This window comes from Osmerus eperlanus, chromosome 4 (assembly GCF_963692335.1).
Source record: "Osmerus eperlanus chromosome 4, fOsmEpe2.1, whole genome shotgun sequence".
In the NCBI taxonomy this organism is placed as follows: domain Eukaryota; kingdom Metazoa; phylum Chordata; class Actinopteri; order Osmeriformes; family Osmeridae; genus Osmerus; species Osmerus eperlanus.
Window position 1 is genome coordinate 22,196,939 of NC_085021.1, and position 17,808 is coordinate 22,214,746.

General features: G+C 52.0%; 1 protein-coding gene across 1 annotated transcript in view; it reads right to left on the reverse strand.

Annotated features, from left to right (window-relative positions):
• Positions 1-874: 874 nt before the first annotated feature.
• The window catches only part of LOC134019592 (plexin-A1-like), a 32,316-nt gene continuing 15,382 nt past the window's right edge, over positions 875-17,808 (reverse strand). Inside the window, 13 exon segments of the mRNA XM_062460557.1 lie at positions 875-4,840; positions 6,215-6,365; positions 6,982-7,183; positions 7,186-7,193; positions 7,622-7,791; positions 8,530-8,720; positions 11,093-11,189; positions 11,288-11,391; positions 11,554-11,713; positions 11,841-11,987; positions 13,803-13,869; positions 14,925-15,181; positions 15,492-15,634. Coding sequence (XP_062316541.1) covers positions 4,745-4,840; positions 6,215-6,365; positions 6,982-7,183; positions 7,186-7,193; positions 7,622-7,791; positions 8,530-8,720; positions 11,093-11,189; positions 11,288-11,391; positions 11,554-11,713; positions 11,841-11,987; positions 13,803-13,869; positions 14,925-15,181; positions 15,492-15,634 — 1,793 coding nt within the window. The 3' untranslated portion in view covers positions 875-4,744.

Genomic DNA, 17,808 nt, shown 5'->3' on the forward strand with positions numbered 1-17,808 from the left:
AAAGGAAAAAAAGGGACATGAGAGCTGGTGCACTGAGACCCCTCTGTCCCCCTCCCCTCCCCCGTCTCCAGAGTCTCTGAATTTGCTGTCTACTCACCCCCCTCCCCCCTCTCCCCCGTCTCCTGAGTCTCTGAATGTGCTGTCTACTCACCCCCCTCTCCCCCAGGCTGTATAATAGAGGTCGCATCTCCTCTGTTGGCGGGCCTGTCCCCTGTGTTATTCTAATGGACTTCTCATTCGATGAATAAGCCGCCAGTCAAGCTGGACCGAGCCCCGGGGGCGGGATCAGAACTCTCAGATGGAATGTTATCGAGCAGGCAAGCTGATGGATGCCTCGGAGGGTGACTGGTTTGGAGAAGGACCCCTCTTCAGTAGAGTACAATACCCTGAGACCAGGGCACCTGCTCACTCCAGGGAGAGGGGAGGGAGGGGGACAGGGGGGGGGGGGAAGGAGGGGAGTGGGGGGAGTGGGAGAGGGGAGTGTGTGTAGGTACAGCTGAAGAAACAGAAGACTGCTGTCACGTGATCATTTGTTTGTGTTCAAAGTGGTAATAAAATGTTTTACAGAGAGCAATAAAAATAGACCATCAACCAACCAACCATAATACTCACCACCACCATCATCATCATCAAAAGTAGCATCATCATCCTCACCACCACCACCATCTTCATCATCATCACCACTATCTTCATCTTCACCACCACCATCTTCACCATCACCACCATTATCATAATCACCACCACCATCACCATCCTCACCACCATCTTCATCATCTTCATCCCCAACACAGAAACACCTTCCACAGTGGAGCTTCTCCACTGTGAAACATGCTTCATTAGAAACCAGGAACAGGAAGAAGACACTGACAAGTCAGATGTATAAAAACATGTTTAATCTCTCCAGTATGCCCCTCTATTTACACGTAATAAATCTGCAAAATAGGAAAGAGCTGAATATTTACATGAACATGAAACAACCAACCCGTCACAGGTTATATCAACTCTGAAACTCTTAAAAAGGTATCAGATTCCAGGCATTAAAACTCTAAGTTTCACTTTTCTTTTATTTATATATTTTTTTAATTCTCTGACTGAGGGAGTGTGTGAGTGTGTGTGTGTGCGTGTGTTGTGTAGGCATTCTATGTTTGATCACATGTCCTGGTTGACTCCATCTGAAAGCAGGTTATCAGGAGGTCCTGCTGAGGCGGAGAGATGAGAGAGGATCTGTGCGATATGAAGACGGCACGGCCTGGGTTTTAGCGTGGGTGCTTTCGACAGGTGTTGCATTCTGGGTGATTGCCGGGTCACGGGGGGGGGGGGGGGGGAGGAGGAAGAGGAGAGGTAAGAGAGGGAGGAGGGAAGAGAGGGGGAAGAGAGAGGGAGGAAAGCATGGTAGGAGAACAAGCGTAAAGGTTTGGTGCAAAGAGAAAGTTGTCTGTATGTCTGCGTCTGCCTGCTGTCCCAACTATCTACCTGCCTGTCGCCTAAAAAGTCTGCCTGTCTGCCTGCCAAAAAGCCTGCCGGCCTGGCTGTCTAACTGCCGGCCTGTCTGTCTAACTGCCGGCCTGTCTGTCTAACTGCCAGCCTGTCTGTCTAACTGCCGGCCTGGCTGTCTAACTGCCGGCCTGGCCTGTCTGTCTAACTGCCGGCCTGGCCTGTCTGTCTAACTGCCGGCCTGGCTGTCTAACTGCCGGCCTGTCTGTCTAACTGCCGGCCTGTCTGTCTGCCACAATGACAGAACGGAGGAGGTGGAGAACCAGGAAGGATTTGTCGGATGAGGCGGATGATTGGCTGTACAGAGGGGGGAGGAGCCCAACCAGGAAAGATGAGGAACCGGGAGGGGCTTTGCTTGTCGTTCGTGTCAAATGGTGGGTTGACCTTCCCAAGACCACGCCTTCTACAAACCGGCCAATCGCATTGAAGGGTAACAGGTTATTGGTTTGGTTCCTGCTCTCGTCTCTGATTCAAGACGGGACTGTTTAAAGGTGTTTAGAAAGACGTTCCAAAGTCAGAGTCTATCCTGGTAGAGGGGACCTCAGGAGAACCCAGGGCGGGGCGTGTTCTGCGTTCCGTGTGGGAGGCAGAACCCAGGAGGAATATTCACATAGAAAGACACAAGGACAAAGGAGATCAAGTTTCTGACAACGAAAAAAAGAACAAAAGAAAAGGTAGCGCATCTTAAAAGGAAACGTCTTCACTCATTAGAAACCTTGATAGATAAGGAGTTTGTGTCACGATCTCATCTGGACTCAAAGATCTCTGCATTTGTCATTCTACCTCCTCCTCCTGCTCCTCGAGAAGAGAGGGAGGATGGTCCTGGCTCAGAGCCCTCCACTACGAAGAGAGGGATGGGGAAAGAGAGATGGAGAGAGATTAGGAAGAAAGAAAGATGGAGAGAGACATTAGGGGGGAAAGAGAGATGGAGAAAGGGAAAAGGAGAGAAAGAGACTCCTGTTTCCACGACCCAGCCGTGATAAACCTGGATCTTCGCATTAACATAACGATGAGTTGAGTGTCAGCTCTGATAGCTAACAAGAACTTGCAGTAAGAAGTGGTTGTTGTTCCGTTAACATAACAGACCAAGTTGGAGTCACGATGACATCCTTGGTGATCCTTGACCTGTCATAGATGGTTTGTTACATCACAGAGAACTTCTGTTCTTTTGAAAACTTCTGGAACTGTGGAAAATACCGTGAGTGTTGTAAGTGTTCTATAGAACTCTGTACTCAGGCCTTCTAAGTGTTCTATGGAACTCTGTACGCGGGCTTTCTAAGTGTTCTATGGAACTCTGTACCCGGGCTTTCTAAGTGTTCTATAGAACTCTGTACTCAGGCCTTCTAAGTGTTCTATGGAACTCTGTACCCAGGCCTTCTAAGTGTTCTATGGAACTCTCCTTGTGTACTAGAAGGTCCAGGTGAAACAGGAGTTGATTGTTTCTGACACGAAGATCTTTATACATCATTTATCAGGTAAAGTATTGACTGAGTTCACCCTCTCTGGACTGGAAGAAATAAAAGACAGTCTTCGGTTGATTTGTTTCTAATCTTTTTTTTCTTCTTTTTTCTTTTTTCTTAACTGAACTACTGTTTTAAGCTCAGATTTAGTCACTAGATGTAACAACATTTCATCGAAAGAGAAAAAAAGTATTTGCACTAAACAACATTCAAATCAAACATGGCACCAAACATGTCCTCCTCATCTTTGAAATATCAAATCCTTTTCTCAAAGTACTTTGTACATGAAAAAGGAAAATGTTTTTAACTATATTTTCATAAGTTTGTTTAAAAATGAAGTTGTATTTATATATCTATATATATTCATATATCCTCTTCTTTTGATGTAGCTTTTTTTTTAGTAAATTGTGCAAATTCAGCAGTGACACAAGTGGCAGGGCACTGGAGGGGGGTAGGCAGTTGAATAAAACGGCAAAATTAATAATAAAAAAATTAAGGACATTTGAAAAAAAACTAAACTTGAAATCAGGACAACCAAAAACATCCACGAGAGTCACTGGTTACCCTGGTAACAGGAAAATGTCTGTTGATCTGGAAGGGTGGGGGCGTTGGACGGGGGGGTGGGGGAAATACTCTGGAGTCCTTTAGTTCATCGACACCCCCACCTCTTCCTCCTCCTCAGTGTTGGGTCTGTATCTACCCCCCCCCCCCCCACGTTCACACACACACACACACAGGTACCAGCAGGAGCACAGCTCTGGGCTAGCCTTAGAAGGTGTGTAGACTCCAGGTGGTGATCAGGTCTAGCCCTGGGTGTGTAGATGTATTGTTACCAGGAGGTGTTCAGGTCTAGTCCTGGTACCTGCAGCAGGAGGTGTTCAGGTCTAGTCCTGGTACCTACAGCAGGAGGTGTTCAGGTCTAGTCCTGGTACCTACAGCAGGTGGGGATCAGGTCTAGTCCTGGTACCTACAGCAGGTGGTGATCAGGTCTAGTCCTGGTAACTACAGCAGGTGGTGTTCAGGTCTAGTCCTGGGTGTGTAGATGTATTGTTACCAGGAGGTGTTCAGGTCTAGTCCTGGTACCTACAGCAGGAGGTGTTCAGGTCTAGTCCTGGTACCTACAGCAGGTGGTGTTCAGGTCTAGTCCTGGTACCTACAGCAGGAGGTGTTCAGGTCTAGTCCTGGTACCTACAGCAGGTGGTGTTCAGGTCTAGTCCTGGTAACTACAGCAGGTGGTGTTCAGGTCTAGTCCTGGGTGTGTAGATGTATTGTTACCAGGAGGTGTTCAGGTCTAGTCCTGGTACCTACAGCAGGTGGTGTTCAGGTCTAGTCCTGGTACCTACAGCAGGTGGTGTTCAGGTCTAGTCCTGGTACCTACAGCAGGAGGTGTTCAGGTCTAGTCCTGGTACCTACAGCAGGAGGTGTTCAGGTCTAGTCCTGGTACCTACAGCAGGTGGTGTTCAGGTCTAGTCCTGGTACCTACAGCAGGTGGTGTTCAGGTCTAGTCCTGGGAGAAGTGGGGGGTCTCAGGTGTTTGGCTGTAGTTACCTGAAGGCTCTGGGTTCAACACCTTTCATGGGTGTTTGGTACCGGAAGGATTGTCAGCTCTAGTCTAGATGTGTAGATATGTGAGGGCCAGACCAGGCCAGGCCAGGCCAGACCAGGCCAGGTCGGGCCAGGTCAAAACTCTGTGTGTATCTGTCTGTGGTGTCTCCAGTGGTCTGCTTCCTGTGTCGCTGCAGTCCTTCAGCGTGGTGTTGGAGTTAGGGGTCTCTGTGATTGGCTGACGCTCAGCTAGACAGGTTCATGGTGTCTATGACCTGTTCCAGCTTGCTCCGTAGCCTCTGTCTGCGAGACTGGTCATCCTTCTGAAGCCCTGACAGAAGCTGGAGAGAGGGGGAGGGAGGGGGAGGGCAGAGAGAGAAGGGGAGGGCAGAGAGAGAGAGGGCAAAGAGAGGGGGAAGGAGAGCAGAGAGAGAGGGAGGAAGGAAGCGGGAGGGCAGAGAGAGATAGAGAGAGGGGGAAGGAGGGAGGTGGAAGGAGAAATAGAGAGACAGGGGGGAGAAGAGAGAGAAAGAGTACTTGTTATAACAGGCTGCACGGTAGAGGGATAAATACAGTCATGTAGAGGAGGGAGGAGAGAGGAGGGAGGAGGGAGGGAGGAGGGAGGAAGGGAGGAGGGAGGAGGGAGGAGAGAGGAGGGAGGGAGGGAGGAGGGAGGGAGGGAGGGAGGAGAGAGGAGGGAGGGAGGGAGGAGGGAGGAGGGAGGAGGGAGGGAGGGAGGGAGGGAGGAGGGAGGGAGGGAGGGAGGGAGGGAGGGAGGGAGGAGGGAGGGAGGGAGGGAGGGAGGAGGGAGGGAGGGAGGAGGGAGGAGGGAGGAGGGAGGAGGGAGGGAGGGAGGAGGGAGGAGGGAGGAGGGAGGAGGGAGGAGGGAGGAGGAGAGGCTGATGAGCAGAGACGTGGGGCTTTTAGAGGGCCATGTGGAAGGGAGTATAATTGGGTGTTACTGTGTGTGCGTGTGTGTCACATCTTTGGTGTGTGTGCACATATGCATGTCTGATGTGTGTGTGTATGTGTGAGAGAGAGAGAGAGAGAGAGAGAGAGAGAGAGAGAGAGAGAGAGAGAGAGAGAGAGAGAGAGAGAGAGAGAGAGAGAGAGAGAGAGTGTGTGCGAGGGTTGTACAGCTCTGTGTGTGTGTCTAAGTGTGTGTGTGTGTGAGAGTGATAATGGCGAGAGCAGGGAGGCGTGGGGGACCTGCAGCTGTCTACATCTGGATAATATATATATATATATATATTACAATACCTTCTAATGAAGGGGAACCTCTGCTTGAATACAGCCAGCTGTACAACCCTCTCTCTCACACATACACACACACACAACCCTCTCACTCTCTCTCTCTCTCTCTCTCTCTCTCTCTCTCTCTCTCTCTCTCTCACACACACACACACACACACACACATCAGAGTTGAACAACCCTCTCCCACACACACACACACACACACACTCAGACCTGTACAACCCACACACACACACACAATAGCAGAGCTGTACAACCTTCTTTCACACACACACACACTCATGAGAACTCTTAATGGCTGAGAGCTCTCACTGGAGGAGAGAAGAGGGGATTGGAGGAGAGGAGGTGAGGAAGGGGGAGGCGGGTTGTATAGGAGAGGAAGGGGGAGGAGATGAAGGGGGAGGAGAGGAAGGGGAGGAGAGGAAAGGGGGAGGAGAGGAAGGGAGTCCTGGGTCCTCACCTCATCCTTGTACTTGGCTACGTAGGAGTAGATCTCATGCAGGGCGCTCATGCTGTTGAACTGGCTCAGGTGCAGGCGAGACTGTTCAGCCAGGTACGCACTCATGTCCTGATCACTGATGACTGGCATCCTGGAGATGTCTGAGTAGTACCTGGAGAGAGGGGGGGAGAGGAAGAGAAGGAAGGAGGGAGAGGTGGGGGAGAGGGGGAGTGAGAGGGTTACGGAGGGAAGGGTTGAGGGAGAGAGAAGGGGGGAGAGTGAGGGAGGGGAAAAGGAGGGAGAGAGGGGGGATACTTGATTTTATTCAAGTTGTTATGACACCACCATGTTTCATAAACACAGACAGCATCTGCATCATCTGATGGTCTCTTATCTGGTTAGTATTTTTTGATGAGTGCTTTGGTTGTACATTCTGCAGCTGAATGGTTCTCAGTGGGGCTAAACAGAGAACACTCGCACAACACAGCTTTAATACAGGAAGTCAGCCAGTAAGACAGCCAGCCTGCAGCTATGCCTTTCCAGCCTGCAAAACACATGAAAAGAAAACTCGTCTGAGGGTCTGTTAGATTTAACAGCCCGCACATCTCCACCTAGCTCAGAGGGGTGGTTACACTTGGAAGCCCTCACCCAGCTCTTGTAGTTGGGGATGTCATTAAGCTTATCCGAGGGTGTATTAGATGTGTCTGCCCTCACCTCTCCACCCAGCTCTTGTAGTTGGGGATGTCATTAAGCTTATCCGAGGGTGTATTAGATGTGTCTGCCCTCACCTCTCCACCCAGCTCTTGTAGTTGGGGATGTCCTTGGCGTAGAGCAGCTTGTTGGAGGGGGAGTCCTTGCCCAGCTTGTGCTCCGAGGTGGAGCAGGAGTCCATGAAGGTCTGGGCCACCACCGACAGACAGGCGTCCGTGATGCTGCTCTTGTGGATGTCGAACACAAACTGGGGGTTCTTGATCACGTTCACCCAGAACTCAGAGGAAGGCTGGAGGGAGGGAGAGAGGAGGGAGGGAGGGAGGGAGGGAGGGAGAGAGGAGGGAGGGGGAGGGAGGGAGGGAGGGAGGGAGGAGAGAGGAGGGAGGGAGAGAGGAGGGAGGGAGAGAGGAGGGAGGGAGAGAGGAGGAGAGAGATATTCAAAAGTGAGACCAAGAGGGAGGGAGGAATAGATTAATTATGAGAACAAATGCAACATCGTGGACAATCAAATCATATAAACACACACACACTCAACTGAACAATATCAACACACACACCCCAGCCCAACACACACAGTGCCTCACCACTCAACTGAACAATATCACCACACACACCCCAGCCCAACACACACACCCCAACCCAACACACACACCCCAGCCCAACACACACACCCCAGCCCAACACACACACCCCAGCCCAACACACACAGTGCCTCACCAGTTGCTCTTCCAGGTGTGCCTCACGTCAGAGTCGGTGATGCTGTGTTTGTCCGCCTGTTCGTCCAGGAAGTCGAACATGTACTTGATGGCGAGCGGGAGGGCGCTGCCCCGGTGTGCCGTGCTGAAGATGGTCTCAAACAGGTCGTCCACAAACTTCTGCAGCGTCCCCTGGTGGGCAGGAGGAACAACAACAGGCTTGAGGACTTTAAAGCTGTTAACCTCGAGAGGGCGTGGTGTGTCACCCATTATGGGAAGGGAGACAGGGGGAGAGGAAGGAGGGGAGGGAGAGAAGACGAGAGGTAGGGATAGATGGGGGAATGAGAGAGAGAGAAGGGGGGAGAGAGCGAGGGAGAAAAGATTAGGAGGTAGGGACAGATACGGGGAGGGAGCGAGGGACATGACTGACAGCCCTCTCATCCAATCACACAGATCACAGATACGGGGAGGGAGAGAGGGACATGACTGACAGCCCTCTCATCCAATCACACAGATCACAGATACGGGGAGGGAGAGAGGGACATGACTGACAGCCCTCTCATCCAATCACACAGATCACAGTAATGAAACAAGATAATTGGATTCATTCCTATGTCACACATTGTATTTTGCCCTGTATTTAAAATCACAGAATATCAGAGGCATAGACAATAACATATAAGGAGATGGGGAAATACAAAGATAGCCAGAAAGAGAAGACAGACAGACAGGTAATAAATACTGAAGTAGAAACCCCAGATATGTCTTTCTGGGACAGACAGACAGACAGCCTGCTGGAAATGCTGGAGATTCCATTAGTCTGTGTGCATCTGGCTCACCCAGCAGTCTCATCCAAAACAAATGACCTGTCTCCTGGTGAACTCTTCCTGTCCTCTCTCCCCCACCCCTCCCCTCCTCCTCCATGGGTACCTTGGTGGCCAGCAGGCGGGTCAGGTAGATCTCGGAGACCATCTTGCTGCCGCGGTCTCCCTCGCGCTGGTCGGTGTGGTCGTGGTTCTTCACCAGGTGCCACAGCTTGGTGCCGCTCTCCAGGTCGGGGGTGATCATGGGCGTGCGAGAACGCAGGCTGTCTGGGCTGCTGGCTGTCCGCAACATGCTCTCTGAGGGGGGGGGGAAACTAGATTAGAAAACTAGTTAGTGCTGTATAGTGGTGAGTATAGAGTATAGTCAGGGGTGGAGTATAGTCGGTAGTATAGTCAGGGGTGGAGTATAGTCGGTAGTATAGTCAGGGGTGGAGTATAGTCGGTAGTATAGTCAGGGGTGGAGTATAGTCGGTAGTATAGTCAGGGGTGGAGTATAGTCGGTAGTATAGTCAGGGGTGGAGTACAGTCGGTAGTATAGTCAGGGGTGGAGTATAGTCGGTAGTATAGTCAGGGGTGGAGTACAGTCGGTAGTATAGTCAGGGGTGGAGTACAGTCGGTAGTATAGTCAGGGGTGGAGTATAGTCGGTAGTATAGTCAGGGGTGGAGTACAGTCGGTAGTATAGTCAGGGGTGGAGTATAGTCGGTAGTATAGTCAGGGGTGGAGTATAGTCGGTAGTATAGTCAGGGGTGGAGTATAGTCGGTAGTATAGTCAGGGGTGGAGTACAGTCGGTAGTATAGTCAGGGGTGGAGTATAGTCGGTAGTATAGTCAGGGGTGGAGTATAGTCGGTAGTATAGTCAGGGGTGGAGTACAGTCGGTAGTATAGTCAGGGGTGGAGTACAGTCGGTAGTATAGTCAGGGGTGGAGTATAGTCGGTAGTATAGTCAGGGGTGGAGTACAGTCGGTAGTATAGTCAGGGGTGGAGTACAGTCGGTAGTATAGTCAGGGGTGGAGTACAGTCGGTAGTATAGTCAGGGGTGGAGTACAGTCGGTAGTATAGTCAGGGGTGGAGTACAGTCGGTAGTATAGTCAGGGGTGGAGTACAGTCGGTAGTATAGTCAGGGGTGGAGTATAGTCGGTAGTATAGTCAGGGGTGGAGTACAGTCGGTAGTATAGTCAGGGGTGGAGTACAGTCGGTAGTATAGTCAGGGGTGGAGTACAGTCGGTAGTATAGTCAGGGGTGGAGTACAGTCGGTAGTATAGTCAGGGGTGGAGTACAGTCGGTAGTATAGTCAGGGGTGGAGTACAGTCGGTAGTATAGTCAGGGGTGGAGTACAGTCGGTAGTATAGTCAGGGGTGGAGTACAGTCGGTAGTATAGTCAGGGGTGGAGTACAGTCGGTAGTATAGTCAGGGGTGGAGTACAGTCGGTAGTATAGTCAGGGGTGGAGTATAGTCGGTAGTATAGTCAGGGGTGGAGTACAGTCGGTAGTATAGTCAGGGGTGGAGTACAGTCGGTAGTATAGTCAGGGGTAGAGTACAGTCGGTAGTATAGTCAGGGGTTGAGGACAGTCGGTAGTATAGTCAGGGGTGGAGTACAGTCGGTAGTAGAGTCAGGGGTAGAGTACAGGCAGTAGTAGAGTCAGGGGTGGAGTACAGTCGGTAGTATAGTCAGGGGTGGAGTATAGTCGGTAGTATAGTCAGGGGTGGAGTACAGTCGGTAGTATAGTCAGGGGTGGAGTACAGTCGGTAGTATAGTCAGGGGTGGAGTACAGTCGGTAGTATAGTCAGGGGTGGAGTACAGTCGGTAGTATAGTCAGGGGTGGAGTATAGTCGGTAGTATAGTCAGGGGTGGAGTACAGTCGGTAGTATAGTCAGGGGTGGAGTATAGTCGGTAGTATAGTCAGGGGTGGAGTACAGTCGGTAGTATAGTCAGGGGTGGAGTACAGTCGGTAGTATAGTCAGGGGTGGAGTACAGTCGGTAGTATAGTCAGGGGTGGAGTATAGTCGGTAGTATAGTCAGGGGTAGAGTACAGTCGGTAGTATAGTCAGGGGTAGAGTACAGTCGGTAGTAGAGTCAGGGGTAGAGTACAGTCGGTAGTATAGTCAGGGGTGGAGTATAGTCGGTAGTATAGTCAGGGGTAGAGTACAGTCGGTAGTAGAGTCAGGGGTAGAGTACAGTCGGTAGTATAGTCAGGGGTAGAGTACAGTCGGTAGTATAGTCAGGGGTGGAGTACAGTCGGTAGTATAGTCAGGGGTAGAGTACAGTCGGTAGTATAGTCAGGGGTTGAGGACAGTCGGTAGTATAGTCAGGGGTAGAGTACAGTCGGTAGTAGAGTCAGGGGTAGAGTACAGGCAGTAGTAGAGTCAGGGGTGGAGTACAGTCGGTAGTATAGTCAGGGGTAGAGTACAGTCGGTAGTAGAGTCAGGGGTAGAGTACAGTCGGTAGTATAGTCAGGGGTTGAGGACAGTCGGTAGTATAGTCAGGGGTAGAGTACAGTCGGTAGTAGAGTCAGGGGTAGAGTACAGGCAGTAGTAGAGTCAGGGGTAGAGTACAGTCGGTAGTAGAGTCAGGGGTAGAGTACAGTCGGTAGTAGAGTCAGGGGTAGAGTACAGGCAGTAGTAGAGTCAGGGGTGGGGTACAGGCGGTAGTACAGGCGATAGTTGTTACCGTATCTGCTGAGGCTCTTGGTGAAGGTGGAGGAGTTGGAGATGTTGTAGGCTGAGTTCTGCTTTGGTACCAGAGCAATCACCGACCCATCTGTCACCTGAAGAGACCACACACACTCAGACCGTGTGTGTGTGCTGACCTGCTAATGAGCCTGTGTGTGAGGGTGTGTGTGTGTGTGTGTGTGTGTGAGCTGACCTGATAGTGAGCCAGTGTATTGAGTCTCTTCCAGTCGTTGTCTATCTTGGTGGTGACATCTTCATCCTGTAGGATGATCCTAGCCAAGCGTCCCTGACGCCACTCTGAACACACACACACACGTTAACACACAATTCCATCCACAAACACCTCACACACACACACACACACACGTTAACACACAATTCCATCCACAAACACCACACACACACACACACACACACACACACACACACACACAGACAGACAGACAGACAGTCCCTCACCCAGGTCCATGTCGGTGGTCTTGGGTCTCTGAGAGTAAGGACTGCCCTTGTAGACGGCGTCCAGCAGCTTCTCCTTCACCTGGGTGATGGTGTCACAGTTGAGTCCCTTCACTGTCACCTCCGACGCACTCTCGCTCTCCGGGTTCACACAGTGGAGCGTCTGGGGGTGAGGGGTGGGAGGGGGGTTTATTGTGGGTTTGATTTTGTGTGTTTTTTGATTGTGTGTATGTGTGCCTGTGTGTGTCTGGGTATGTGTTAGCATGTGCCTGTGTGTGTGTGTGTCTCACCAGGGTCTTGTAGTCGATCTGCTGTCGTATGAGCTTGTCCTCGCTGAGGGAGTAGCGGGCCTCTCCGGTGATGGCGTCTATAGGACCCTTTTCCATCTGCTGCTTGATGGCACAGTACAGCATGAAGAGAGGCTCTCCTGCACACTCCTGGACACACACACACACCACGGAAGGACAAGGAAGAGAAAACCTTTAGTTTCACACAAACAGAGATGTCTTTCTTCTCCTCCTCCGCCCTTCTCAGTCCTTTCCTTCACCCCTCTCTCTCCTCCTCTCTCCTCCTCCTCTGTCCTCCTCCTCTCTCCTCCTGCATGTTTGAAGTATCTTGTTAGGGTTAGTTTATCTTGTTAGCATTTGCCCTCATTAAGCAAAAGCCAGCTAACGAGGACACATCCATCAGTCTCTCCTCCTCCCTTCCTCTCTCCTCCTCCTGTCTCTCCTCCTCCTCCCTTCCTCTCTCCTCCTCCCTTCCTCTCTCCTCCTCCTCCCTTCCTCTCTCCTCCTCCCTTCCTCTCTCCTCCACCTGTCTCTCCTCCTCCTCCCTTCCTCTATCCTCCTCCTGTCTCTCCTCCTCCTCCCTTCCTCTCTCCTCCTCCTCCCTTCCTCTCTCCTCCTCCCTTCCTCTCTCCTCCTCCTTCCTTCCTCTCTCCTCCTCCTGTCTCTCCTCCTCCTCCCTTCCTCTCTCCTCCTCCCTTCCTCTCTCCTCCTCCTGTCTCTCCTCCTCCTCCCTTCCCCTCTCCTCCTCCCTTCCTCTCTCCTCCTCCTGTCTCTCCTCCTCCTCCCTTCCCCTCTCCTCATCCCTTCCTCTCTCCTCCTCCTCCTTCTCGTGCCTTCTATTCTCTCTTCCTAATACCATCTTATTTCTCCATCCCTTTTTTCTACTTTCCTCTCCTCTCTTCCTAGGCCTTGTTCTCTCTTTTCATCCAATCCCCCTCTCATCTGCTCTCCACAACATGCTTGTCTGTAAAATTATCTTTAATTTCACATCCTAGCTTCATTAGGGTCTAATTGTCCAATTTCCTACAAGGAGCTAGGGAGCAGGGAGGAGACGGAGGGGTGGACGGAGAGAGGGAGAGAGGGGGGTGAGGGAGGGAGGGAGAGAGAGAGGGGTGGAGGGAGAGGGAGGGATGGATGGAGGGGGAGAAGGTAAGGGATGGAGAGAGGGATGGAGGGAGTGAGAGAGAGAGGGGTGGAGGGAGAGGGAGGGATGGGTGGAGGGAGAGAGTGAGGGATAGAGAATGAGGGGTGGAGGGAGAGGGAGGGAGGGAGGGATGGATGGAGAGAGAGTGAGGGATGGAGGAAGGGAGAGAGAGAGAGAGGGGTGGAGGGAGAGGGAGGGAGGGATGGGTGGAGGGGGAGAGAGTGAGGGATGGAGAGAGGGATGGAGGGAGGGAGACAGAGAGAGAGGGGTGGAGGGAGAGGGAGGGAGGGATGGATGGAGGGGGAGAGGGATGGAGAGAGGGATGGAGGGAGGGAGACAGAGAGAGAGGGGTGGAGGGAGAGGGAGGGAGGGATGGATGGAGGGGGAGAGGGATGGAGGGAGGGAGACAGAGAGAGAGGGGTGGAGGGAGAGGGAGGGAGGGATGGATGGAGGGGGAAAGGGATGGAGAGAGGGATAGATGGAGGGAGGGAAAGGGATGAAGGGAGAGAGAGGGGCAGGCAGCCAGACACCACACCCCTGGGGAAGCTAATGACCGCAGGCGAGAGCAGTCAGTCACAGACAGAGAGCTAGATCAGATAGCTAATGAGAGACAGAGATGGAGAGAGAGAGAGACAGAGATGGAGATAGAGAGACAGAGATGGAGATAAAGAGAGAGACGAGACAGAGAGAGAGACGAGACAGAGGTAGAAAAGCAAGCTAATGAGATGGAGAGAAAAGGTGATGGAGAGAGAAAGAGAGCGGATGAGAGGGAGAGAGAGACAGAGGGAAGAGAGAGAGTGTAGACAGGTGTGAGTTCTCACCTTCAGGAACTTATATAAAAGGAAGGTGAACCAGTTAGTGAGCATTTTCTCAGCCACAGACTCCGTCCTGCAGAAACAGGAAGAGGAAACAAGTCAAAAACTGCAAAAAAAGTCAGTTTTAGAAGAGGGGTTGTTTGTTTTGTTCTGTGACCGGCTGCCTGACCTGGACGTCACACTGAGGCATTAACATATGCAGGAGACAGAGCCTTAAAACAAACACACGTTAATTACCCAAACCCAAATCGTCTTTATAAACATGACGGTTTTGCATAATTGGGGAACTTAATAGCAAACCTGTGGCCTTAACGAAGACCTGAAGGAAGATGGCCGCCTCTAACTAAGCCTAATTAGGATCTGGTGTAATTAATAGGCTGTGTATTTTCCCTGGTGGAAGTCTAACCTGGGCTAACGGTCTCCTCGTCCTTCCCCTTCCTCCCCTTTCCATATCCCTCCCTCCTCCTCCCCCTGCCATACCCCTCCCTCCTCCTCCCCCTCCCTCCTACTCCCCCTCCCATACCCCTCCCTCCTCCTCCTCTCCCTCCTCCTCCCCCTGCCATACCCGTCCCTCCTGCTCCTCTCCCTCCTCCCCCTCCCATACCCCTCCCTCCTCCTCCCCTTCCCATACCCCTCCCTCCTCCTCCCCTTCCCATACCCCTCCCTCCTCCTCCCCCTCCCATACCCCTCCCTCCTCATCCCCCTCCCTCCTCCTCCCCCTCCCATACCCCTCCCTCCTGCTCCTCTCCCTCCTCCTCCCCCTCCCATACCCCTCCCTCCTCCTCTCCCTCCTCCTCCCCCTCCCATACCCCTCCCTCCTCCTCTCCCTCCTCCTCCCCCTCCCATACCCCTCCCTCCCCCTGCCATACCCCTCCCTCCTCCTCTCCCTCCTCTTCCCCCTCCTCCACCCCCTCCCATACCTCTCCCCCTCCCATACCCTTCCCTCCTCCTCCTCTCCCTCCTCCTTCCCCTCCCATACCCCTCCCTCTCCCCCCTCCTCCCCCTCCCATACCCCTCCTCCTCCTCTCCCTTCTCGTCCCCCTCCCATACCCCTCCTTACTCCTCCATCTTTTCTGCACTGCAGTATGTGGGTGCATGTGTGTGTTTACGGAGTGTGTGTGTGTGTACCTCCTGAGCAGTAGCTTGGGGTGGTTCTTGCTCTCCAGGTTCTTGTCGATGAGGTCAGAGAGCAGCTGTTTGAGGACGCCTGTGGCATACTCCATCTCTCCCTGCAGCGCCGTCATGATCAGCGACGCCACATTGCCACGGTCACGCATGGAGAAGGAGCGCTGCGCCTCCAGGGTTCGGATGAAGGTCAACAGGAAGTGCTTCTTGGTCAGCAGCTGGCCGAACAGCGTGAGGGCCTTCTCAACGTTGGCCTGGACCTAGGACACACAGGAGGAACCATGGGAGTTTGGGTTTCCTGTGACGTCTAGATACCCTTGTCCTGTTTCTATTCTCTCCTGTGTTAGTTAAGTGGTTCTGAGGTGTGTTAGTTAAGTGGTTCTGAGGTGTGTTAGTTAAGTGGTTCTGAGGTGTGTTAGTTAAGTGGTTTTGAGGTGTGTTAATTAAGTGGTTCTGAGGTGTGTTAGTTAAGTGGTTTTGAGGTGTGTTAGTTAAGTGGTTCTGATGTGTGTTAGTTAAATGGTTCTGAGGCGTGTTAGTTAAGTGGTTCTGAGGTGTACTGACCCGTACCTCCATCTCCTTCAGAACCGGGTGTTCCTCGATCCCAGGGAACAGAACTCTCATAGCGTAGGTCCGGTACTCCAGGAAGGGAATCCCAGCACCGTCCAGCTCCTGGGTCAGCTCGTGGATATCTGTCTGGAGCTCTGCAAACGCTGGACACACACATACACACACGGTCAACTGATGTACCTGGCTGGACATACAGACAGACAGGTAGACCTATGAGATATACCTAGGAAGACAGAGAGACAGGATCACAGACAGACAGGTAGACCTATGAGATATACCTAGGAAGAAAGAGAGACAGGATCACAGACAGACAGGTAGACACACGATAGACGGACTGGTAGACAGACAGGCAGACAGACAGACAGACAGGCAACATTATAATAGACAGCCTCAAGACTAATTGACTTCATGGAGAAAGACAATTAGAATGTGAATAGTGTAGTCTGCTGTGTTTCTATGAATACCATTTATACTTGTTGAATCATGTGGGAGTAGAAACACAAAACACAGAGAGATATACATACAGAGGGGAGAGAGAGGGAGGGAGAGACAGAGAAAAAGAGGGGGAAAGACATAGCAAGTAAAAAGAGATGAGGGCGAGAGGAGATAGAGAGAGTGAGGAGGGTGAGGAGGGAGAGAGTGAGAGAGAGTGAGGAGGGTGAGGAGGGAGAGAGTGAGAGAGAAAGTGAGGAGGGTGAGGAGGGAGAGAGGGAGGGAGAGAGTGAGGGTGAGGAGGGAGAGAGACAGAGAAAAGAAAGAGAGGAAACAAAGTTCATGGGAAAGAAAGTCAATTAATTGCATGAGTGGTTAATTAATAAGAGAGCGATGGATCATTTCCTCCAGCTGTTGATGCCCTGTCTGTCTACTGGTCTACTGGGAGTAGCATGTCTGTCTGCTCTACTGGGAGTAGCATTTCTGTCTACTGGTCTACTGGGAGTAGCATGTCTGTCTGCTCTACTGGGAGTAGCATGTCTGTCTGCTCTACTGGGAAGACAACTGTCTGTCTGCTCTACTGGGAAGACAATTGTCTGTCTGTCAGTCTTACCTGCCTGCCTGTCTGTCTGTTTGTCTGTCTACTGGTCTACTGGGAGTAGCATGTCTGTCTGCTCTACTGGGAAGACAACTGTCTGTCTGCCTGCCTGTCTGTCTACTGGTTTACTCAGAGTAGAATGTCTGTCTGCTCTACTGGGAAGACAACTGTCTCCCTGTATGTCAGTCAGTCAGTCAGCCAGTCAGTGTTACCTATCTACCTACCTGCCTGCCTGCCTGTCAGTCCGCCTGTCAGTCTGCCTGTGTGCCTGTCTGCCTGCCAGCCTGTCTGTCTGTCTGCCTGCCTGCCTGCCTGCCTGCCTGCCAGCCTGTCTGTCTGTCTGTCTGTCTGTCTGTCTGCCTGTCAGCCTGTGTGCCTGCCTGCCTGCCTGCCTGCCTGCCTGCCTGTCTGCCTGTCTGCCTGTCTGCCAGCCTGTCTGTCTGTCTGCCAGCCTGTCTGTCTGTCTGTCTGTCTGTCTCATTATTCCAGCTGGGGCTCCAGCAGGAGAGGAGGGGAAGAGGCGGAGTCAGGGACACACTTAATTTCCTGTGAACAAGCATTTGTATGCATTCCTACAGGGCCCTAACTACTGATACATACACACCACACACTGACACACACACACACACACACACACACACACACACCTGTGGGGCTAGCCAAACACTCTCCCTCTTCCTCCTCTCCCTGCCAGCCTCGTCCTCCACATCCCTCCATCCGTCAAGCTGTGATGAAAGGTGGTTTGTGTGTGTGTGCGTGTGTGTGTGGACTGACAAGGTGTTGACCCCAGGGTGGACAGACAGAGATAATGGCCTATTAGTCAGCATCTGTCTGTCTCTCAGTAGGCAACCTGGCCCCTCTGCACACACACGCACACACACACACACACACACACACCTACAAGCAGACACACACACACCTACAAGCAGACACACACAAACACACCTACAAGCAAGCAGACACACACACACACACCTATAAACACACCCAAAAATACCCCCCCACACACACACACCCAAACACAGAGACACATTCAAAAATACACACACACACACGGTAGTTTCTGCCAAACGAGATGAGCAACCCCTGCATCCTCAGCGACCTGTTACCATGACAACTGGACAGAGCAGAGACATATCTTCAATGAGACAGAGAAGGGGGTGGGAGAGGGAGAGAGAAAGAGGGGGAGTGAGATACAGGGTAGTGTGGGGATAGAGAGAGAGAGACAGGGTAGTGTAGGGGTAGAGAGAGAGACAGACAGGGTAGTGTGGGGGTAGAGAGAGACAG